General features: G+C 41.2%; 1 protein-coding gene across 5 annotated transcripts in view; it reads right to left on the bottom strand.

Annotated features, from left to right (window-relative positions):
- Window positions 1–25,979, bottom strand: part of rfx3 (regulatory factor X, 3 (influences HLA class II expression)) — a 348,433-nt gene that overhangs the window by 79,433 nt on the left and 243,021 nt on the right. For 3 of the 5 annotated variants that reach the window (XM_078214298.1, XM_078214297.1, XM_078214301.1), the window contains 7 exons: window positions 21,307–21,381; window positions 18,409–18,590; window positions 18,206–18,325; window positions 10,323–10,444; window positions 5,794–5,912; window positions 1,584–1,703; window positions 1,000–1,147 (listed from right to left, as the gene is read on the bottom strand). In XM_078214298.1, coding sequence (XP_078070424.1) covers window positions 1,000–1,147; window positions 1,584–1,703; window positions 5,794–5,912; window positions 10,323–10,444; window positions 18,206–18,325; window positions 18,409–18,590; window positions 21,307–21,381 — 886 coding nt within the window. Of the gene's footprint in view, window positions 1–999; window positions 1,152–1,583; window positions 1,704–5,793; window positions 5,913–10,322; window positions 10,445–18,205; window positions 18,326–18,408; window positions 18,591–21,306; window positions 21,382–25,979 lie in introns of all 5 variants that reach the window. The other 2 variants (XM_078214299.1, XM_078214300.1) reach the window with 2 other exon arrangements.

Genomic DNA, 25,979 nt, shown 5'->3' with positions numbered 1-25,979 from the left:
CAATCAAATGACCAGCAGCTCGCTGTCCCATCAGCTCCACTGGAAGCTGTGGCCACTGCTAGCACAGCAGCCGGACTCAAAGAAGGCATGCTGTGATGGTGCCGGACTTCAAGATAAATCTGGGGTCTTGCTTGGGCCAGGCTTGCAGGCCATGGTAATGGGGGTGGAGAATTGGGTTGGACCAAGGAGGGGAAAGGTCGGGGTGGGACGACCTTGGTGAAGCCTCTGATGAGCACAGGGGGCTCATAAAGGAGGCATCCCCACCTAACCCCTTGCCTATCACCAGCTGAGTAGTGAAATCCATTGGGTTGCACACTTGGCGTGGGCACCTGCCACTGAGGCTTAAACCCCAGCGGTGGAGGAGAATGGCTTCAATTGTCCCATGGGCAGACCAGCCTCTTGACACCTCCCCACCACCAGTAAAATTGCAGTGGGGGCTGCTGGGTAGGTGGTGGGAATGGCATCCATGGCTTGATGCTAAATCTTATGACCTCCCCCACCTGCCAACATGCCACCAAGAACTGCATTCATCCCATAATGTAAGTCTCCACAGATGTCGGCATATGTGTTGACCTTTGCATACTTGAAAATTCCCTCCACAAACAGGGGTCGACCTATGTGCTGAGCATAAAGATAGCTAACCTGGATGTGGGTAGTTGCTATCTTTGTTCACCACATGGGGTCTACACTGTGTGGCTGCGCCTCCTTGCAATACAACATGTTTTGCCTATTTGATCCTTGCACCCAGTTATAAGGTACAAGTTAAGCATCCATTTGTGGGATGTAAAATTGAGGCTGGCTACTAATGTGATTATAGCATGTTGCGGCTGAAGTGGGAGTATATCCAAAAATATGAAGAAGTTGAGTGTATACAAAAAAATGAAATTGTCTGTATGCTGGGTTGAGTTACAACTTTGATCAATGGTCATTATTTGTTTCTCGTTTGCTTTTTAGGACTAAATTTTCAAATTTAGACAAACAACTTGTGGTAGTACTTACTAGGAATAGGTCTAAGGACGTCTGGAATAAGGATTTCCACCAGAGCCTGGTACATTACATGATCGCAGGTACACATCCACTTGAGAACGGAATCATTCTTGCACAGAGCAGTGAGCTTTGCCTTTGGTAGTCTACCTTCTATCTCATTCTCACTGCAGGACGACAGATATAGAATCAAATCAATGATTATTAAAATAAGTGACAGATTATCATCTGTAATTATATGATGAATTTTATCCCTCTATTGGGCCCAATTTAGCATGTGGCAGCACCAAAAGTAACTGACGTCCAAGCTAATTTGAAATTTGTGACAAAGGGAGGGATATTTTAACTTGCCAACGTGGTCAGATTTCTGTACAGGTGGCAAGTTAAAAGCAGAAACTGCAGATGGATCAGGAAGCTGACCTGTGTTATTAAAATGAAGCCACAGACCCAATTTTGGGCCTTACACTTCTGGTTTTGTCATGTGCTTGCAGTGCATCACCGATCTTGGGCCTTAAAATGGGCCAAAATTAACTGTTACGTTCCCCCCAGTTTAATATAACTGGCCAAGTTGTGAAAGCCAAATAGATCTGAATACAAACTTGCCTGGTTTGACTGATCGTGGTCCCATCACTTGAAGTCGATGGACTATAGTGCCAGAATGTTTGCCATAGTTTTTCAATTAGGCTAAACTGAAGATTCACTACTACATCCAGTATTGCCTATAAAGTAACAAAAAACTCTGAGCAAAAGAAATGGTTCCATCAACAAATACAATTGAAAAGATTCATTGTTCCTAGCAGCTAAAAAAAGGCAAGCTCTTTATAGGGGGGAAAGAAATGTAAGGCCATCTTTGACTTTGAAGAAGAAACTTTCGATATTGAAGCTTATACATTACATGACAGATAACAGGATGTGATGTTAACAAGTTCATTTGAAATTCTTCTGTCCATTCTAACAGAAGCTTTAACTGGTTTGAAATGAAGATGCTAGTTTAATTATTCTGTATTTACTTTTAAAGACCTGGGTCGGGATTTTCTGGCTCTGGTGTGGCGGGCCCTGTAGCAGGGAATGTAGCGAGCCAGCCAAAAGTTAATTGGCTTCGGCTGGACTGGAAGATCCCACTGGCAGGTGGGGCTGGAAAATTCCGCGACTGTGGGGAAAATGGTTTCACATTACTTGTACATATCTTTGTTTGTGGGATCCGCACACAATGAGTTAAAACAGTTTTCTGCTAAACAGGGATACTTTGGGAAGGAGGCCTAATGCAAGGATGAAGAATTGAAGGAATGTGTGAAGGCTATTCATCAGTATCTGGGAAATGTTGATCTATCATTGTGTTTACAGTAATGAAGTGATTGGAAGAGTTTAAGTGTACCAGATAACCATAAAAACAGAATGAGTAGGTGAGGTTGAGATCTTCTTGGCTCCATGTTGTTACATCCAATGTTGCTTTGTGTGTCTATTGATTTATTGTAATTTAGTGGCAGCGTGCATGCAATGTAATGACGCAAAGTCGAATTGGTATAAATGAACACTGTAGTTATAGTTATGCTGGATTGTGGAGTATGATATACCTGAATTCTCATCATGAATCATGGGCTCCATAAAGAATTGTGTACTCATACTGGGATCATGCAGTATGATTTACTGGAGTGCCTCATGTTGGATTGTGTAACATGAGCTTGTTAAAGACCTGATTCTGCAGTTGATACAACTGAAGACTGCGCCTTCCGGTGTTTAAAGTAAGAAACTGAATTTGAACGAGAAAGAAGTCGGCAGTTGCCTAAAGTAAAAATCTGAAATGGAGGGTGGATGTTCTCTCCAGAAATTTAATTCTCAATGTCATACTGCATTGGTCAGATATGCACAATATTATATATTAATGCGGTCAGCTCACTTGTACAGCAAGATAAAAGGGTGAAAATGTTGCCACACAGTGGGTTATTTAACCTCTGAGTCGAGCTTTATTAGACAGGTGTTACAGTCCAGGATGGAAGAAAGGGAAAACCTGCAAATGTCTCTGACAACATCACTACACATCATGTGACTAATCAAACAGATGCATTGGTTTACATAATGACCCTCCCCTTTACTTCAATAGTTCAACAATGAACTTTAAACATTAACATTTACCCATTATGAACGTGTGTATATGATAATACTTGGTAACATAACTTATGTACAATTAATAAGAGTCATTTTGGTGGACACTGATTTTGTTTTGGTAAGATTCAACATTTTGGAGTCTTATCTTCAATATCCTCGGTGGTCTATTCTTCACAAATATCAGGTACATCATCTTGTGAAGTTGCTTCCTTGTCAGCTTCCATAGATATGGGTTGTTCCACTGGAGTAGAATCTGAACTAGGTTCTGAAGTAATCCTGGATCCAGGAATTTCACAATCTTGGGTGTCAGACGTAAGCCCTTCTGGTACAGGTTCAGCTAACTTACTCTTTGAAGCGAGGATTTGATCTGTATCTCCTTCAAATTCTCTCATCAAGTTGTATGGTGTAAGAAATCAGATCCGACTTAGCTAGAATGGTTGCGGGTACCCACTTCTCATTTGCAGAGTAGTTTCTCGCTAAAACTCTTCCTCCTTGATTAAAACTTCTGTTTCAAAGTTCACTGTGAATAACTTGCGCTTGTTGTTGTAGCTCTAGGTGATATCAGTAAATCAAAATTGGTTCTCAGTTGCCTTCTCAAGAACAAAATTGAACGCAAATTTTGTGTTTTCGCATGAACATTGTTCCAATTGGACGCATGCTTCAGTACCAGTCTCTCCGCCAATCCATTAGTGGACAGATGATTTGGTGCAGTTCTTATGTGTTGTATAATTGTCCTTAAGGTAATCCACTAATTCCTTAGGCATAAATTGTGTTCTGTTATCACAGACTAATTGCTCAGGCTTTCCAAATCTTGCGAACAACTCATTTATCTTCTCTATGGTTCTTTCCATCATGGTAGATTTCATCATCATGACTTCAGAATTGGGTCAGGAGTACTTCCTTTGAATTTTAAAATCTAATCACTACCCCTAGCCTTTGCTAATACCCGATTCCCATAGCCAGTTTTGCCGTAATGATGGTGGGGTGGTCTTCTGGAAACTATTCAATGATGCCAGGTCCAGGTTTAAGCGAATTTTTCTTTGACTATTTTGTTGGAAATTGACTATTTTCTTGTCGGTCGCCAGTTTTGTCTAAAACTGGTCTCTGGCAACGGACTTGTTGGAAAACACATCTTGTCGCCAGTTTTAACTTTTACTGTTATATTTTAATGTGATGAGCTCACTTATACAGCAAGATCAAAGGGATGAAAAGGTTGCCAGGCGGTATGTTACTTAACCAGTTAGTCAGCTCTATTAGAAAGATGTTGCCTGCTTATAGTCCAGAATGGAAGAGAAGGAAAAACCAGCGAATGTCTCTGATGATGTCACTACATGTCACGTGACTAATCAAACAGAGATGCACTGGTTTACAATCCATAACACATAGAAGTCCTCTCAAGATTATATGAGATAAGTTATCTCGAAAATAGTCAGCAGGCCTGGCAGCAGCCGTGAAGAAAGAAACAGTTAACATTTCAGGTTGTGACCTTTCATCAGAACTGAGGAATGTTAGAAACATAATAACCTTTAAGACGGTGAAATGGGGAGGGTTGAATCCAACACCCTGTCCCCTTACAAAGGGACATTTTAATGTATGTGCTGGAGATGTAACATCTGCCATTTTACTTCTTATCTCCTCATCATGGCTCCAAATACTCCTTCCTGGCGAAGCAGTGATTTACATGTACTTCTTTCAATTCAGCATGCTGTATTTGCTGCTCACAATGAGGCTTCCTTTACACTGGGGAGACCCATGCAGATTGGGTGACTGTTTTATGAAACATCTCTGCTTAGTCCACAAGCATGACCCTGTGTCTGGTGGCCTGTCACTTTTAATTCTCCATCTTGCTGCCATGCTGATATCTTTATCCTCAGTGTACTGCAGTGTTTCAGTGAAGCTCAACACAAGCTTGAGGAACGGCACATCATATTTTGGTTAGGCACTTTAGAGTCTTCTGGGTCGACTCATTTTCTTTTAGATTCTGGTCATAACCTTATTTTTCTAGGTTTTACTGTTGAATGGCAGCTGCTCATGATTCTACTATTCACACCTCAGTGAATGGAGATTTAGCTGAGTGCCAATCTCTCCATTCTCACTGGTAGTGGCAGCGGTGCATGAACGGCCGGACAATTCCGGCCATTGTTTTTCTAATTCTGTCCCATTACCACTCCCTTTTGGCATTTCATGTCTCCTGTCTTCTACCCTTTTGTAGATTCTTCCGTTTTGTGTTTTTCCACCACCCTCCAACGTTTCATCTTTTTAAAATCTATTATATTTTAAATATTTCCCAAATCTGATGGAAGGTCACGACTTGAAACATTTGCCGGAATTTTACTGCCTCAACCGGCCCGGAATCCTCCGTTGGCCTCTGTTCTCCCGTTGGCCTCGAATGGGATTTTACGAGCCTCGCCCGAGCGAGGTCATAAAGTAGTGGTCATTAACCCTGTTTCTCTCTCTACAGATGCTTCCAGACCTGCTCAGTATTTCTAGCATTTTCTGTTTCTTTTTCAGATTTCCAGCATCCGCAGTATTTTACATTCAAAAAAGAAATAGGTCTGTTTTATGATTGTGCTTTGCATTAGTAAAGATTTGGCAACATTTACAGTGAAGTTGAGTCAATAAAAGGATTAATAATATACTTTTGAATTGTGTATATTCTGAATTTTTAAAAAAAATTTGAATTAACGGTCCTGAATTCCTTACCTCACAGTGCTCTCTGTAAAGAATCTGCAGTGTTCTGAGATCCTCAAGAGTGATTCCATCCAACAATGGACCATCTCCAACCTCGAGCTCTACAAATTCAGGAAGAGCACGAGAGGCATCTATCATGAAAATAAATCAAAAACAAAATTTATTACCATTGCTCATCTGATAAGACAAGACCTTGCGCGATTTAGCACCATGAGAGGGCCTTTGGAGCTTTGCAAGTAATGACAAATATTAAATGGTCAAGAGCAGGGGTGTTGTTCTTTGTCATGGAAAAGACTATTGACTTTTCATACAGATTCATTCATGTAATATTAATTTTGTTTTATACATCCATGTCACTAGTAAGGCCAGCATTTATTGTCCATCTGTAATTGGCCTAGAAAAGGAGGTAGTGAATTGTCTTTTTAGATTGCTGCAGTCCCTGTGCTATAGATACGCACGGTGCTGTTAGATCTTGTGTTCCAGGAATGGCAATATATTCCAGAATCAGGATGGTATGTGATCATGGGGAGAATATGCTGGTGGCACTCTTCCCATCTGCCTGCTCCCCTTATTCTTCTAAATAGAAGTCATGGGTTTGGAAGGTGCTGTTGAAGACGCCGAGGCAAGTTGAAATGCCTCCTGTAGATCATACACACTCTTGCTAGTGTGTACTGGTAGTGGTGTGAATGAATGTTTAAGATGGTGAATAGGATGCTGGTCAAGTGGGTTGCTCTGTCCTGCGTGGTGTCAAGCTTCTGAGTGCTGTCGGAGCTGCACGTGGAGAATATTCTATTACACTCCCTACTTGTGCCTTGTAGACACTGGAAAGATTTTGGGGAGCGATTCACCATCAAAGTGTCAGCCTCTGACCTGCTCTTATAGTTGCTGTATTTATATGGCTACTTACAATTTTTTAGTTCAACATAGATTCATAGTAATGTGTTATTACGCTGGATTATGTAGCTGAAACTGCACTTTCTATTAATTATAAACATGAATTTATTGCCCCACAAGTCACTAAATACATATGCTCAGCTTCCTAGACTATTCCAATAAAGTTCAAAAAACAGCATTGCATCTTTCTGGACTTTCTGTTTTTAATTGCAGATTTCCAGCATCCACAGTATTTTCTTTTATATTTTAGGAAATAGGTCATTTTGGATCCAGTATTGTGCAATGAGGAAGTTTACAAACAACCTTGTGTGCAGTAAAGAGTGCTATAGTCACGAGTATTGAGAGTTCAACTCTATGAATGTGAGAGTTGGACTTAAAAGAAAAAAGATGAGAGGAATTTAACAACTTTTGAAATGAGAGTAAGACAGAGGATGCTCAGAATCAGTTGGATGGACAGAAAGATAAATGGGTGGCTTCGAACATGATTAGATATTTAGGAGTCAAAAGGGTTGAGTACAGTTAGAGATAGAAAGATGGCCAAGCATGAACACTGGAAACAAAGACCCAACAGCCTTGTCCTGGCAACAATTAAAGGAGGAATTGAAGATAAAAACAGAAGAGGAAGAAGAAAAATGGGATGGGTGGATAACATTTGAGACGAGGCCTGAGGCTTGAAGAAAGCCAGACGGGAAGCAAGACAATGCCAACAACTCCACTAAGGCTATGGTAAAAACAAACCAAAACAGCATCTGGGGAAGTGTGATCATAGTATGAAAGAACTTTATACTGAATTTGAAAGTGAGTTAAGTCCAAAACTAGGATTTTAAATCTGAACAAAGCTAACTACATAGGTAAGAGGGGCAAGTTGGCTAATGTAGATGGGAATATATGCTAAAAACATGACAATAGAAAATTTAAAAAAAGACCCAATTGGCAACAACTATACATTTCTTTCAGGTACAAAACCCCATAGGAAGAAGTTTAACCATAAATAACAAGGGAAGTTAAAGATAATGTTAGATCAAAGGAAGGGATATATAATATTGAAAGAGTAGTAAGTCTGAGAATTGAAAGGAATTTAGGATGCAGCAAAGGAGGTCCAAGAACTTGAAAAGAAAAGAGAAAGGAGATGACCAGATAGACTAGCAAGAAATATTCAAACAAATTGTAAGTGTTTGACAAGCATGTAAATAGGAAGGGATGAGTGAGTGTAAATCTGGGCCCATTAGAAGTAGAGACAAATAAAATTATAATGGACAATAAGGAAATGGCAGAGGCTTTGAACAACTACATTGTTTCTGTCTTCATGATGGAAGACACCAAAACATTCTGGAAATAACAGGAACCAAAAGTCTAGTGAAAATGAGGAACGTAAAGAAATCAATATAAACAAAGAAATAGTACTGAAGAAATTAATGGGGCTAAATGGGGAGAAATCCCCTGACATTGGTATAGTGTAGGTTAGATGGGCTTTAGGTTGGTTTCACAGGTCGGTGCAACATCGACGGCCAAAGGGCCTGTACTGCGCAGTAATGTTCTATGTTCTATTAGTAGCAAGCAAAATGCTGTAAGAATTTATCATCATGGATGTGGTAACAGGGCACTTAGAAAATCAAGATCAGGTAGAATCAAAATGGACTTGAAGGAAAATTGTGTTTGACAAATCTATTGCTAGATCAGAAAAGTGTAAGATGGATCAATCAGTCAGACCAGTGGATGTTGTGTATTTGTTTTTTCAAAAGCATTTGATAAGGCGCCACATGAGAGGCTGTTGCACAAAAACTGGGACTCGTGGGATTGAGGTGTCATACATTCACATGGATTGAAGATTCATTGGTGGGCAGAAAGCAGAGAGTAGGAATAAATGGGATATTTTTGAGTTGGTAGGTTGTAACAAGCAGGGCAACAAATATCAGTACTTGGCTCTCAGCTATTTAAACTATATATTAGTGACTTCGATAAAGGGACTGAGTGTAACGTATCCAAGTCTGCTGACAGTAGGAGGCTAGGTGGTAAGGTGGTGAGCAGAATACAAACAGACTGATATAGATAAGTTGGGTGAAAGGGTAAGAACATGGCAAATGAAATATAGACGGTGAAGTGTGAAGTTATCCACATGGGTCAGAAAAATTTTAAAAAAGAATACCTTCTTCAAAGGTGAGACTGGGAGATGTTTGGTTCAGAAGGACTTGGGTGTCCTTGTACACGAGTCACAGAAAGTCAATATGCAAGCACAGCAGGCAATTAGGAAAGCATGGTATTTTAGCTTTTGTTACAAAGGCATTAGAATATATAAGAAGTCTTACTACAATTGTATAGGGCATTGATGAAGTCACACCTGGAGTACAGTGTGCAGCTTTGGTCCCCTTAACTCGCCCTAGATAGATTTGATTTATTATTGTCACATGTGTTAGTATACAGTGAAAAGTATTGTTTCTTCCATGCTATACAGACAAGGCATACTGTTCATAGAGATGGAAAGGAGGAAGTGCAGATTATAGTGTTACAGTCATAGCTAAGGTGTAGAGAAAGATCAACTGAGTGCAACAAAGATTCACAAGATCCATTTCTGGTATAAAGGGAATGTTCTTTAAGGGCTAGGGAAACTATAACATAGTTTTACATTGCCAGAATAAAGGGCTGGCCATTAAGGTCGAAGATGAGGGGCTAGTTCTTCACTCAAATGGTTGCGAATCTTTGGAATTCTCTACCCCAGAAAGCTGTGGAGTTTAACAGTTGAATATATTCAAGGAATCAGTTGATAAATTATTGGGTACTTTGGGAACTGAGGAACAAGATAATGTAAGAAGGTAAATTTGAGGTAGAAGATCAGCCATGATTTTGTTGAATAGTGGAGCAGCCTCAAAGAGCCAAATTGCCTACTCTATGTTCTTCCAGGACATTATGTATAAACATACATGAAAATCTTCCAGTGGTAACATATCAGCTGAATATTAATAGTGCAGAATCCCTTGTGATTGTCAAAGACTGTTGGTTGATCTGGGGGTGCTTGAATGAGACAGCGTATTGCTCCCCGTGCCTATGAGAATCCAGCCACTGCAGCAAAAGTGAGAACTTGCTATACCTGCCTGGCCTCATCATTAGCAAAGTGGACAATCGTGACAGCCTTGGTAAAGATGGCATTGGTCACCTGGGGAATAGACTGGCGAGTAGCAGATTGTGAAGGGGCCAGAGGGTGGAGAAATTCAGGCTGTGGTGACCTTGATTGGGACTAGCAACACATGTCCACTCTTGGAAGGAGATCTTATTTCAGGAGGCTCCAACTTTCAGCAAAGATCTGCTGCGAACGTCTGAGCCTTCTGTTGGCACTGTTGCTCTGGTATGTTGCGGAAGTTGATCTTATCTGTAGACCTTGTAGTGGGGTATAATCTCCTTTGAACTGCATCTGTGTCCATCCCTTCTGTTCCGTGGAGTGGCATGTGGCTGAGCAGAAGGCAGTTGCTTCTGGTGCTGCTTCCTAGTTCGTCATTTAACGCACATCACTCTAAATAGTTGCACGATTCTTTTATTTCAGTTGAAAAATCTAGAGTGTTTTATTTGCAGATGTACACAACATAAACTTACCTTGAAAGCTGCAAATCATAATCAATATTAAAAGTTTACTGAGGTAACTCAATGGAGCTTACCAAGAAACTGCTGATGGTGTTGACTCTGTGCTACAATGGTTTGCTCGGCAGAGTTAGGAATCTGTTGGCCACTTCCTGCGAAGCCATCTCCCATTCCATCCAACTTCTGCATAGGTTTATATCTAAGAAACAACATTACTGGTATTTCAAATTGAAAACACTAGATTAAAAGAATTAGGAAAATGCAAAAGAGAAACAAGAGTGAGAACAAATCTGAGCCTCAAATCAAGTTTAACTTTCATCTTTGTGTGTAATGACAACGTAAGAACAAACAAAATCAGCTAACTCAAACCCATTTCCCTAGTGCCCACAGCAGCTCTCCCACCTTATTCAACTGTATTTCAAACATTGCTAGCATTTGTGTCTCTATCACCCTGCCAGGCAGATTATGCCAAATATTTAGCTCTGAGTAAAGAGGTTTTTCCTAACTTAAGTTTTTGCATTAATTTAATTCTGCACCTTTCTACTTTCATAGTTTAATTTAAAACAACATTATGGATTTTGATTGTCCATAACTATCTTATACATAATTGATATCTGTTCTGATGTAATCTCACAGACAAGTACTTCTAACGTATCATCCTTTTTCCTCAACCAAGGACGAACCACCATCTCCCCACCTCAGTGTCCATACCATTTTACACAATTTTGCTTTCATCCCTGCCCCTCCCTCCCATAACTACAATAGGTTTCATCTTGAGCTCACCTTCCCACCCTCCTGCCTCTGTATTTAATGGGTTATCCACCACCATCCCCAGAGTGACACCCACCAATCCCCTCCCGTTTCACCATTTCAAAGGGCCATGACACGTTGGTCCACTTCTCTTCCATTCACAAAGCATCTTTCTATGCAAGTGCAAGATGTGCAGCACCCCCTCTTTCTTCACCGTTCAATGCCCCAAACACTCCTTCTATTTAAATGTACTTCTTTCCCTTTAGGATACCGCATTCGCTGATCAACATGGTCTGCCCTACACTGGAGAGATCGAATGGAGATTGGATGATTCCTTTGCAGAACACCTACATTACCCAAGCTGTAATTTTAACTCTCCACCTTGCTCCCACACTGACGTTTTGTCCTAGACCTCCTGCAATGTTCCAATGATGTTCAACATAAGTTTGGGAAACAGCAGCTCATCTTTAGCTTCGGGACTTGACGGAATTCTGGACTTCCAAAATTGAATTCAACAATTTCTGACCAATTTTGTTTTCTTTCCACTTGCAGGTTCTGGTTTTACACTTGCTTTATTGGCTCTGTGCCACAATGATTTGTTTGGCAGAGTTAGGAGCACTTTCTGCAAGGCCATCTGACATTCCATCCAACTTCTGCATAGGTTTATATCTAAGAAACAGTATGTTTTTTGGCCAGCAGCTACTATTCACATCTCCTCCGGATATATCTTTTGGGTGGGTTTTTACAGCCCTGCCCACTGTGGGGATCGTCCATCCTGCCAAATTCAATGGACTTATAGTTGGATCTCCGTGGCGGGTCCATCCACAACGGGGCCAGAAAATACGGTCCTTTGTCTCTTTATTTGTCTTATTCGGACTCTCTCTGACTCTGTGCTACCAACTTTTTCATCATGTAATCTCTCCCGTTTTCCACCCCACCAAAGACCTACCCTTTTGTTCTCTTTCTTACCTTTCACTTGCTTACAATCTATTACATTTATAGCTCCTCTGAGTTCTTATGAAAGGTCATTGACCTGACTTAATTCTGTTTTTCCTCTCTCTACCAATGCTGCCTGGTTTGCTGAATATTTCCAGCATTTGTTGTTTTTATTTCAGGTTTCCAGCATCTGCAAGTGTTTTCCTTTTATACCATCCTATATATTCTAACTCAATAAGGTCTCCCGTCTAGCAGTATCCTACTCAGCAGTCTTGGATTTAATATCTCTTGAACTGGTAGATATGCATCAGACTACTATGACCCTAAACCGTCTCGTTATATTGCAACACTACAGTTTTAACACGGCCACTAGGCTCCCTGGGGAAACAGTCACTGAATTCTTGACAAGACTGCTGAAATTGGTGGAACACTGAATTTACGGGTCAGCACTTCTGGAAATGTTAAGAGATTGTTTAATTTTGTTAGGGACCAGTTCGGAAATTCAAAGGTACACAGACGTTAGCCGAGACCCCAACTATTTCTGATTTTGGCATTAGTGTGAGCATAAAAAAATAAGGTGTTTCACTCCAGGTGTGATTCTGTTGGCCCACGACGAAGCTTTTATTAAAACAAACTTTATTTAACAATGCCGTTTAACTATAATGAAAAGAATTAGCCTAACTTTTACCAACTGAAATACTTAAACATGACAAGATACAACTCTTAACTGCTAGCCTACCTCTATTAATTCCAATTTAAGCAATATTCCTCATAGCTGTAAACTCCTCTTTAAAATCAGTTAGCAAACAGCAGATTTGCTGGTATGCGGGCTGCTAGTCCTCAAACCTCCAGAACACCTCTGGAGAGAGATGCCCATTTTCTAACAGGTCCCAGACGTCAATCTCCAGGGGACAACCCAAAAATAAATAAAACTGCATTAATTCAGATTAAAACAAACTCCCCAATAACAAGTATCAATTATTCTTCTGCATTCTCAGCACATGGGCTGCCTGGAGCAGACAAATCGGCACCACAATCAAAGCTGAAGTTTCAAACATTCCCTTCACAAAAAGCATGATCTAAATACATTTCTTCAAGGCACAATATTGTTGAAGTATGTGGAATTAATAATATTGCAATCCAAAGGAAGTTACTGACTGAATCAATTTTGGACCTCAAGATAGCCATAGAACAGGCCCATTCTTGCAAAAACGTGGAAAAAGGGGCTCAGGAGCTTCAGGGGTCCATTGATGGTACTGTCCTCAGCCTTGGATGATCACCATACCACAGAACCAAGTCCACAATGGATAACACTTGCGCCTCCTATTTGCTGCCAAGAAAGGGCGATTGGAGGCGGAGGCCATGAGATTCCAGAACAAAATGGGGAGTCTGTCCACAATACAGTGGGGAGCAAGTACATCTGTGTTGAACTTGTAGTCATAAAGTCCGCCCCAGACAAGGCTACCAAAACGGCTACCAAAACAGGCAAAATGTTTTAGCGCTCAGGCTGAAGGGCAAAGCCACCTCAGGGCAGGGCTGTACAAATAAACCAGCCCTAGAATGAGGAATTGATGCAGTTGAATTGGATTGCTGCACCCAAAGTGGCTCCAATAAGATTAAACTCCATGTAAAAGACCACCCCCCTAGACATAGAGGTAGACACAGATGTCACTGTATCTATTATTGGGGAGCACACCTTGAGACAACTTTAATTGAGCATCTTGCCTTTAAGCCTGCGGGACACCAAGGCTCGACTGGTCACATAAACTGGGAAGCCCTTACGTATTGTTGGGACCACTGTAACTCCAGTTATGCACATGCAACAGATAGTTTGAGACCCCTAATAGTGGTGCAAGGACCAGGGTCCAGCTTTTTGGAAAAGAAATGGCTAAAGAAAATTCACTTGGATTGGCAACAGATCTTTAAAAGGGGTACTGGTAATTTATACAAAGTAATTGGGAAGTATTCTGAAGTGCTCCAAAAAGGCCTTGGGAAGATTAGTGGCACTAAGGCCAAGATTTACATGGACCCAGAGACCTGATCTAAATACTTCAAGGCACGACCGGTGCCCCATGCCCTAGGTGTCAAAGTAGAGGCCGAATTGAAACATCTAGAGGAACTTGGCATTATACACCTATTACAATTTGCTGAATGGGCAGTGCCAGTAGTCCCAGTATTAAACCCTAACAATCCATCTCTGTGGGGATTATAAGTTGACCAGTCAACAGAGCCTCCTGCTCAGACAAATACCCTATGCCAAGCATAGAAGACTTGTATGGGAAGTTGACTGGAAGTCACATTTTCCAAATCGGACATGAGCCATTCCTACCTCCACCTGAAGCTTGAGGTGTCATCCAGGAAGCATGTTACCATAAATACTCACAAAGAACTGCATAAGTATACTCATTTGCCCTTTGGGGTGGCTTTGGCTTGCGCCATTTTTCAAAGGGTGAAGAAGAACATTCTTCAAGCGGTGCCTAGAGTGGCATCTGTCGGGATGACGTTTTAATCTCAGAAGCTACTGCAAAGGAACATTTGGAGAGTTTAGAGGAGGTCTTATGCCTTTTTTCTGATGCTGGTGCCTGATTGAAAAGGGAAAAATGTGTGTTCCAGATCAATGAGGTAACGTACCTTGGGTACAGAGTTGACAAGGATGGATTGCACCATGTTGAAGAGAAGGTGAAGGCCATAAAAGGGGCTCTGACTCCAAGGAACACAACGGAGTTGAAGTCTTTCCTAGGTCTCATAAATTACTATGGAAAATTCATACCGAACTTGGCGACTCTGTTGGCACCTCTCCATGTACTGTTTTAAAAATCAGAAATGGTCATGACAAGTGCCACAAGAGAAAGCCTTTGCAAACATCAAACAATTGTTATCAATAAATATATTAGCACATTATGACCCTGAGGCCACTCATTGTAACCTGCGATGCCTCCCCCTATGGGATAGGAGCGGTATTATCATACCATTGGGATGAAGGGACAGAATGTCCAATCATGTATGCATCACGAATACTGGTGGATGCAGGCAGGAAGTGTGCCCAGTTTGAAAAAGGTTTGGCCATGGGGTTCATGGCGAAAGTGTTACACCAGTACATCTACAGTCGGCGTTTCACCCTAGTAACTGGCCACAAACCTTTGTTGGGCCTCTTCAAGGAAGACAAGGTGATTCCTCCCATTGCACCAGCCCAGATCCAATGCTGGGCACTGCTGTTGGGTGCCTATGAATATACCTCAGAACATCGCCCAGGGAGACATATAGCCAACAGGGATGCCATGAGCCACAGGTGCTACCCACCAACTTTCCTTCACCTCTGAAGATGGATGAAGTCGTCAGGACTCTGAACTTCATGGACACTCTGCCAGTATCCACCAAGCAAATCCCGGCATGGACCCAAAAGGACCCTATGTTGGCGAAACTATGTCACATAAGTGGTGGACCACAAGGGTGTCCGACGGAGGATTTGAAACCTAATCATTCTAAATATCATGAGTTGGGTATAAAAGATGCATCATCTGGTAGGGAAGCCGGGTAGTTGTCCTGCATCCAGGCCAGCAACCAATATTTCAAGAATTACACAATGGCCACCCGGGAATTTCTAAGATGAAAATGCTCACAAGGAGCTATGTCTGGTTGCCTGTCATAGACATTGATTTCGAAAACCTGGTCAAGCAGTGCCAAACGTACCAGGAAAACCAGAAGGCCCCATCAGCAGTCTTGCTGCATTCCTGGAAATAGCCAGGGAAACACTGGGTGTGAGCACATGCAGACTTCGCAGGGCCACTTATGGGCTCCATGTTTTTAATTCTCGTAGACGCCCATTCAAAATGGATCAACATGCACCAGATGGCTTCTTCTATTGCTAACAATACCATAAAGAAACTGTTCTTGTGACAGACGATGGGAGCCTGTTTACCAGTGGGCAGTTTCAGACGATCATGAGCACAGAGTGCGGCATATTTGCACAGCACCCTACCACCTGTCCTCAAACAGCCTGGAGGGCGGTCCGGACATTCAGAAGTGGCATGAAGAAACAAACATGGATTCTCTTGAAACAAGGCTCACACTTTTCCTTTTTAACTACAGGACTATGCCGCACATGAGGACAGGAATAGTCCAGGTGGAGCTATTGATGGGCCGACGCCTTCAGACTCGGCTTAGCTTGACGCTCCCAAATTTGGCCGGCAACATCGAGTTAAAACAAGAAGCCCAGAAAAGGGGCCATGATAGTCAGAGACCAGATAAGAGATTTCAAACCGGGAGATACGGTCCACATGAGGAATTTCGGCAACAGCGCTCCATGGATTCCAGGGGTTATTCTCGAGAAAACAGATGTCTTGTAAAAACCAGGGAGAAGACCTTAAAACAGCACATAGATCATCTCAGTTACACTGAACCCTCTGCAGAGGCAACTGTTTCTATGGACGTGCCGTCAGCATGCTTCACACCGGCCTGTGGACAGAAAACTCCCGCCCTCTAAAAACTCAAGAGACAGTGGATGATCAAAATTCTGTGGCGGACATAGAGAAAGAGGCAGTGGACATCCAGTCACAGGTTGCCAGCGAGGACAAGTTCCCTGAAGTGGCTACAGAACCTAACTACAGTTTTAACATTGATTTCTATGGGAACCAATGATTCACTTCAAACCATTTCAGTTAATATTGAGACTTTCAGGAACGCAACCACAGCTTTTAGTGAGGACTTACCATATTGGCAAAAAAAAAATCAGTAATAAAACACTTATCTATTAACAGATAGAGGAACTAAAGGGATCTCCGAGTACGAATATACTAATCACTAAAAGTTGCATTACAGTTTCGCTAGATCATTAAAAAGGAAATCGAGCATTAGGCTTTACTTTCAGAGGGATGGAATCGAAATGTAGGGAAGTTGCGTTGAAATTTGTTATCCTTTCAAAAAAAGTGAAATCTTGTGGCAATTTTTTATTGCCATTCGGATTTCTTTTTAAACATTAATGGTCCCGAACCAGATCGTAATGGTGTACAAAGACTGTGATTATCAGCATCTTGTTTTGAGAACTGTTAGCAATTGTCATAATGTTCTTGTTCATAATTCATGTTAATATTTTGGAGATAGTTTTTACTTTTGGGAAAATTACATTTGTAAGGATAAGGTAATTGAAATGCTGGACTTTAGAAATCGCCAGAACACCTCAACTAATAGCAGTTCAAAGGGTTCTGTGTATACTTATGAGGTCAGCGGTAAGAGGGTGAGAGCCATATAAGACAATGGTGGTCTTCATTTAACTGGGAAGCCTGAGGAAAATTGCCCTGACTTTATTCGAAATGTAAATTATTCAGAAGGATCTCAGAAACAAAAGGTTTGATTTTGAACTAAAAGTTAATTAATCTAAAAACCTATCATATACTCAACTAATGTCTGTTGCTATAGAGCTAAGTAATATAGGGTTGAGCCTTGGTTGGAATCATGGGAAGTTGTGGGATTTTATAAAAGCATCTTTGGGGTTGGAGCCAGAAGCAGCCAGGTTGGTGGATGTAAGCCCTGGGTTAGCAGGCAGAACAAGAAAGAATATGAACAGAGCTGGAAAATAGCTGTCGAGCTGAAGCAAAAAAAGCTATCTGAAATCAGGCGTATTTCTGAAGTGGAGGAACTAAGCACAAGCCCGTGCTTGAGAGGTCCATTGTTATGAGGTGATTAAGAAATGCTGGAAGACTGCTTAGCCAAAAGCTAATAGAAGGATCTCCATGACATTTGATACCTTGGAGAATAGCTGGAACACTGAGGTGCAATCAAAGTGAATTCCTGAGAGCTGTGACACTTTGATTTTGGTCCCAGGAAGTAAGGGACACTTCAAAAGCCTGGTAAATAGCCAAATACTTTTTTTGGGGGGACATCACAAGGAAAAAGGGGGATGTTCCATTGAGAATTTTAGTCTAAAATATATTTCATTATGGTTTTTGATACAAAGTATGAGTATTCACCTAAGATATGTGAACTTAATTGTGGTATTGTAAAATACATTTGTTTGAAACAGTGAAATCTTGTGATATAGGCCATAATTTTACAGCCCCTATCTTATGGTGGGATATTATGGTCCCACCAAACTGAATGTAAATTTAAATGGCTCTCCGCAGAGGCCAGGAGGAAAATACGCCACGGCGGGGCAGTAAAATCCTGCCAGTTATTTGTTTCAGTTGATGACTGGATATTTGAATTTCTCTTTAAACATCAACACTGATCATAACACAAGTCATAGGTGTGTGCATTTGTAGCCACTTGAAGCTGGTACCTCTGTTTTTGATGCATGGGCTGTTGTCTCATAGCCATGTACTGCATGTCCTCCTGTAAGCGATTTAGTGGGGAATCTGGTTTAATCCGGATGCCGTAGTAGTGATATTTTGAGTTTCCCCTGAGAAAAAAATGTTTAAAAAAAAAAATAAAATGAAATGCAATAATATTCAGAAACAGTGAAAAAAAGGATAAATAACTAACCTTGTGCCTAGTCGTCTGGTGCGCAGGCCCATGAAAATAGAACGAATGAGTTTCCCAAAAGAAGCTGCATTCACTGGATCAAGTTTCTGCTCCTGACAGTGACGCAGATAATGGTTGTACAGAGTACTTCTGGGAAGGCTGACACCTTCTGCTGTCTCATAGTTGTCCAATAACCACTGAAGCTAAAAACAAACATAAAAATACAATTGAAGGACCATTATTCTAGTTTTGTATAAGTTTAAAGCACAATTTGAATATAATTGCTACATAACTGTCATGACTGTGGAGCTGTGAGGCAGGAATATTGGGACAGAAGGGGGGTGGGTGTGGTTTGGAAGTCAGTGGCAGCATTCTGAGCATGAAATGAACTTTAAAAGTTGAGACCTCGTGGATGTTAAAATCCCCCTGACCAATAGGATCAATGAGGTGGAGCGGGGTGTGTGCAGCAGCTCCGACATGTTGCTGCCCTTACCTGGAAGGTTGCCTGTCCATGAGGAGTGCGATCCAATTTATATTATCAACTCCTATTTGGGTAATGCAAAAAAATGGCAGCATCCTAGCCACAGGAAGCCGAGATAAGTATTTTTTGTATTTTTGTAAAGCTCCCCTCTTGGTATTACAAAAGATATCTTGGACCTGCCCTGCCTCAGGCCTCCCCCATTGCCAAATTCACCAATCCCACCTCTCCAATTGCTCACTTACCTTGCTGGGGACCATTTCCATTTTATTAGTGACAATCTTGACCCTCCTTGAGTTTTTATTTCTATGCACTATAATTAATGTCACATTGCCAGTTTCAGGCGAAAATCAGCGACAATGTATTCAAATAAGACCCAAGAGTTAAAATCACTCTGGCCGTACGTTTTCAGGGCCGATGAATCACCATGCACTTCATCGCCTGCACAATCGATTCCCAGCATGAATTAATATTGGAGCTCTGGAGAATTTATTTTCTTTAAGGGTATACTATTCATTGCAATATTACAATTACAACCTTGTTTGCAGATTACAATTACAGACATTACCAAATATTAATAACAGAGACTTAACGCACGAGTAAAATAAAACAAATTCAATGTGAGCCCAATTTATTCAGAATTGCACATTCAGGTTTTTTGCTTGTATATCTCATATCTCAAAGATGTGCAGGTTAGGTTGATTGGCCACAGTAAATTGCCCCTTCGTGTCAGGGGGATGGCAGGGTAAATAAGTGGGGTTACGAGGATAGGGCTTGAGTGGGATTGTGGTCATTGCAGACTTGATGGGCCAAATGACCTCCTTAGGCATGTAGGGATTCTATGATTTTCAGAAAATATGTTAATATTGTAAAGTGTGTAGTATAATTATTTCAAACCAAATATCATACATACAGCAATCCTCAACTACATCTAATTTACCTCAGTGCCAGCATATTACCCAAATTATATTTAGAATAGCATGATACAGCATAGAAAGAGGCCATTCAGCCCATTGTGCCTGTGCTGAAACTTTGAAAGAACTACCGCAATTAGCCTCATTCAAATTTGTAACCTCATTTATCATTTCTAATGATCTATTAATACTTCTGGGAAAATAAATTTCTGTAATGTTAGTGGAATCTATTTATTGATTAATGCTATCCAGAGAGGCCTTTTTGCAGAAACAGATTGCCTACAAACTTTGTAGAAAACTAAATAGGTTTAACAGTTTCAAAATTGACATTTTTTTAAAACTAGAAAGGATAATGCTCGCTATCGATCCCGATATTTCAAAGAAGATCTGAGGATGTATACCAATTCTCAGGCTCCTGTTTAACTTCAGTGGAACTATTTCATTCCCTTTAACTAGCATTTGCTTTGAAGAATCCAACAATATATGAACAGAGTTCAGAATAACAGACCGTTGGTACGCATTTCAGAAATGCTATTTTCAGGGTCAGCTGATTTCCCATACAGTGAAAGCTTAAAATGGTTGATCTACTCTTTGATGAAAGGCCAGGTGAAGTCATTTGTCCAATCTGATTGACATTCTATTTGGATATCATGGAAAGAATCGCAGTCCAGAGCCCAATCTGTCAATATCATAAAAATTATAGCATAATATATGTTTATACATAGCACAAATTATTACATTATCTAAATCAGCAAAATGTAAAAAATAAGCCTACACTATATAAATCCTGATTTTTTTCATTAAGATTCAACGTCCTGATTTCTCTGGAGTGACATTAGTTTCAAATAATTTTCTGACTTTCAAAGTACCTTCTGTGATATTGCGACAGAACCATAGTCCAGCTTCCAGCCCCTCCCTAAATGACAAAACATGTCTCCCAGTTCAGCTTGCCTCTTCAAGTCCTTTTTATCACACCTCAGGCAGGATTTTCTGGTTTTGGGGCAAGTGCAGTCGGAAAATCCCATCCTATGGCTCTATGTTGCTTCTTATCCTTTCCACCACCTTTGACCATTCCATCCTCCTGTCTTTCTTCAGCCGTTCATCAATTTCTCTTCTTCTGCTCATACTTTGTTTAACCCAACCACTACACTGCCTTCAATGACTTTTCTTCCTTTCCATTCATCTCCAGGGATGCACCTGTGGTTCCCCACCCTTCATCACCTACATAAACATGGATTAGCTTCTACAGATATGTTGATGATGTCTAGCTCTACCTCTGTCTTCTATGTAAATCTGAAGGCATTTGCTATTGCTGCCACCTGCTTGCCTGACATCAAAAACTAAAATTTCTTCTAGCTTAATGTCAGCAGAATTGTAACTGTCTTTTTGGCTCCCACAAACACCTACTTGCCTCTGTCACAGACTACATCAGCACCCTGGCTGCACGATCGGGCTTTTGAAAATGTGGGAAATTGGCAAACTGTTTGACCCTAAGCTCACTTCCCTTCCCCACAACTGCACCATTACCAAAACAGCTTTCTTCCAAGTGTCCACTTCCACTTTCTTCAAAGTATCAGCTTGGTTCAGTGGTGGCATCCCTGCCTGAGTTAGAAAAGAAAAAGAAATAAAAATTTGCATTCATACAGCACTTTTCATGACCTCAGGGCACCCCAAAGTACTTTCCAGCAAACTAAGTACTGTACTTCTGAAGTGTTGTTACAGTAGTAATGTAGGAAACACAGCAGTTAATTTGCACAGAGCAAAATCTGACAAACAGCAATGTGATAACCTGTATTACTGATGTTGGTTGATGGATAAATGTCGACCAGGACACCAGGGAGTACTTCCCTTGACATAGCCAATTGTTAATTGATTGTGGTTTCAAGTTCAACATCAGAAGTTGAACACATTAATCTAGCATGGTACTTTAGTGTACTACTGGTGGAGGATTGCATTATGAGAAGTATTGTATTTAAGATGAGATGTTAAACCGAGGCCATGCCTGTCTGTCCAGATGGATCTGAAAACTTGCTGGGTCTTTTTTTCAGATAATAATAGGAAATTCTACCTGTGTTCTGAACAACATTCATTCATTAGTCAATATAACCAAATCAAGTTGGGGGGTTTCTATGGCCTCCCCGCAGCGTGTTTCTCACAGTGGGAGGCGGCATGCCGTTTGTTGGCGACAGGATCTTTCGGTCTTGCCGTTGTCAAAGGGATTTCACATTGACTGCACCTCATGCCTCCGGGAAACCTGCCGTGGGGTGCACTGTCAGCAGGACCAAAAGATCCCATCGGTATGAATAGCCGGAGAATTCTGGCCGTTAGTTCATCATTCATTCCATTGCTGTTTGTAAGATTTTACTGTGATCAAATTTGCTTGTTTGTCTACAAAACGATAGTGACTACTCTTCAAGAAGTAGTTCATTTCCTGTTAAGCAATTTGGGATGTTTTGAAGTCATCACAGGTGCTATATAAATGCATGTCTCTATTCCACTGCTACAATGGTGCTGCCCCCACTGCTGTAATTTAGTTTTGATCTTTCCAATGCTCTCCAAGCTGGCCTGTTTTAATCCTCTATAAAATTCATCCAAAATGCTGCAGCGCATATCTTCATTTGCATTCCGATTGGTTTTGACTGTTACACTCGTTTCCCATGCCTCATGGAATTAACTTCAAAATCCTTGTACTCACTTTCAGATTCCCCATGGATGCACTCCTCTCTAGCTTTGTGATTCTCATACAGTCTTAAGTCCCTTTAAGCACCATTTTTACCTTTAGCACTAAATGGCCAATTGTCCTTTCCGCTCTCTGTTCCACGATTGTTAGTTGCCGGTTTATCTATTTCACTTCAGCTTTCTGATACTTCCTCCCAAGTTCTCCTGTCTTTGAACTTTTCCCTCCACCATTCAAAAACTTTCTCAAAACCCCTATCCTCAGTGCAAATCTGGTCTGTCACATGAACCCTCTCCATTATGCTCCCCCCACCCCCTCCATACTACATGGGGTTTGACATATTGTTCTCTTAATTATAAAATGCTTTGGGACATCTTCCTTCATGTGAAGGCAGCTATAGAATTGCAAGTGATTCTTTGCAATCTAGAAGCTAGTAACACTTTACAAAAGCAATAAATTCTGAAAGAAAAAATCATCATTCCAGAAATTGATCACTACAATTCAAATTCAACTACTTTCTTCCATTATACTGAATTAATAAGAAATGAGTCCTGTTAGCACACGTATTGTGGGTGCTGAAGGCCTTTACAGCACCAAAATGGCATCTGAGGCATGTGTGTGCATTCGAGAGATGAATTGCATGGCCAGCATATTAGTATATGAGTTATCATGCATGCACTTCTGAATGTCAGTCAGAAGTATGTAGAGCAAGTGGGTTGTGTCATCAAACAGCATGCAATGCTGATTTGAGAAGAGTGCTGCCACTTTGGAGCTCAATGCTCCAATCAATGCGCTCCCTTAACCTTGCACAGCTCAGTTTTGACATCGGCCCATCCAGCACTCACTAGCCACTATAACAAATGCTTTTAAAAAGATCACCTTCTTACAGGTTGTTTTCTGGTTGATTTCCTCTGGCTGTTGCAATGATTCAATGAGTATTTGGTACTATCTATAGTTCTTGAAAGTTATAAAAAGAATCTACAGGGAATGAAATGCAAAGTGCTGAAGGACGTCTTGCTGACTTCAGGTGGCTGCACAAAGCAATTGCTCTCAGGTGCGGTTGCACCCGTGACATTCACCTTAGAATATAGCATGACTTGAAAAATGAACAGCATTACCAAAAGCAGGATAAATGGTTGGAAAAGGGGGAGAGGAGCCCTCAGCACGGGTCATATCTGCCCAGCTTGTTCAGGGGCAAATTTTCCGTGCTGAGCCACAGGAAGGAACAACTAGTGACAAAGTTTTGCCTCTGTTAAGGATGTCCCCATTGAAATCTGCACCTTGATGTAGCCACAACAAGAAGCTAAGACTACTTAAATTACTTACTTTTCTTATCTCAAAAAATGTGTATGGCTAATGAACATTTCAAATAATAATTAGTTAAAACATAGCATTAGAGCCTTTTGTATTTAGTGTTCAAATTATTGCTTTAATTACTTTTCAATTTCATGCATTTCACATGAAATGACTAGATTTATTTCATCATTTAACTGCTGAACTTCTTTAGTTATATTTGAAATATTGACAAAATATTAATCAAGACAAGATCTACCCATGTAGGTTTCTGTATGGCACTGAAAGTTGATGCTGAATGTATAGACCATTAAACAATACTGAATTTATATTTCCCCTTAAATCTGAATAATGTAATCAGATTACATATTAGTACAATTTTTGATATTTTAAATAAATACTGAGTGAGTAGGTTGTCATGTTACAAACATCATACAATTCAAGACTATTCATATAAGCACAATTTAATTGGTACCTTGTGTTACCTGAAGTGTTAAGTAAGCTACATTCTTGTGACAGAAGAAATAGAAGTTAAATAGAATAAATAACAGAATAGGAGAAGCATCTCTTCACCCACCTTCGTGGAGCTAGTTGCATGTTCATTAATTATGAGAACATAAGGGTCACAAACAGCAACCAGAAAAATCTTGAAAGGTTTTGGTTTATTCATAAATGTTCAGATCTTGAAAGTTTCAAATTCCTGAGACAGAATTTTGTAGGACCCATCTATTTCTACTACTATTCCAGTATTTCGACTGGAAGTTTAATTGAAGTTACTGAAGTCCTGTGGCCACCCAGGACCCACGCCTGACTCATTCCCATCCTTGCCTGCACTGTCAGGCCAACTGGAAAATGTGTTTCATGCTGGGCAGACTTTAATTGGCCGCCCAGTGTGAAATTGCACTGAGAACACAGTCTTGCCCAGGAGTGGATTCTATATTTGCTCCCGGGCCTGCTGGCTTCACTCGCATGTCAAGTGTGAAATTCAGGCTCATGTCTCTGCTGCATGTAGTTCCAGAAATGACCACTATTCCTGGTGGTGCTGCTAGGACTACAGATATTTGCTTGACAATCAGAATGGCCGGCAGCTGTCTGAAGCAAGATTTCCCTCAGAGAGAGCAATGCAAGTACCTTGACCAGCTAATTAACGTTCCAGGAAAGGGATGAAGAAGAGAGAATCTAATCAAGACAGCCCTTTCTGCCTAGGCTGTGAACAATTCATTCACCTGTGTTACAAATAAACACAACCACTGTGTTGCATATAAACACAAACACAATATCTCCCCCCCACCCCCGGGCCAGCCCCAATCTCCACCCCCCCTACCTCCAATGATCAGCTCCCATCGCCCCGTCACTTCCTACCCCACCGATCCACTTGCAGAGTGGCAGCGCCCCCCCCCCCCACCCCCAAGAGGCACTGCCCTCCACCAGTATGACCCGCAGAGACATTAGCAGGCCCAGAAACTATGGTCCCAGGCCTGCTAATCATATAGGAATGATTTCCGGCATGGAGCTGATTGCGCTACAAAAAAGGCTGAGAGACTCGTGACCTTCTCATGAAAGCCCCCCCCGCCCCCCCGCTGTTGTCTCCCGGCCCGCTAGCTACTCATCTTTGTGCATTCCCACAATGCCTATTGCCTGCATGTCTTAACAATTCTACTGGAATGGCTGCAGCGTGAATGGTGAAAGACTGCTGACTTTCAGTAGGGGAAACTGAAGATGGCCTTGGAGAAGGACCTTTAGCAGTTCTGAGACAAAAAGGCCTGGTTTCAAATTGCACCTTCTCAACATAGATAGGAGTTTGATGGCTGGTTGACAGGCAAGGCCAATGGAAGAGTGAAAAGGGTGGGAGGGCAGAACATGACTCTGAAAGAAGACAGTACTGATTTGTGCATAGGGAACCACTGCCACTCCATCAGGGTGACGTCTCACCTATTTCAGAAATCTTTTGGAGGAGTGTGTGTTGGACTCCTGTAAGACCCTGCAAGCCCCTCTGCTCCACTGCCTTCTGAGCATTGGTCTGGCAGGTCTCCTTGCACATTGTGGATATTGCACTTATCTCCTTCTTTACACTGCGTCCAATGAAGATCTCAGTGCATTGTCCGAAAAGTTTGGAGGATGCTCTCTTCCATGTTGTGCCATCATTCATTCTTCTGCCATGTCAGAAGAACTCGTACAAAGACTTCCACCTACTGCTCCAACATTAATGCAACACATGTTTTAAGTACTG

This window comes from Mustelus asterias, chromosome 6 (assembly GCF_964213995.1).
Source record: "Mustelus asterias chromosome 6, sMusAst1.hap1.1, whole genome shotgun sequence".
NCBI lineage: Eukaryota > Metazoa > Chordata > Chondrichthyes > Carcharhiniformes > Triakidae > Mustelus > Mustelus asterias.
Note: the sequence above shows the minus strand (reverse complement) of the source record. Positions and strands in the feature narration are given on the sequence as shown.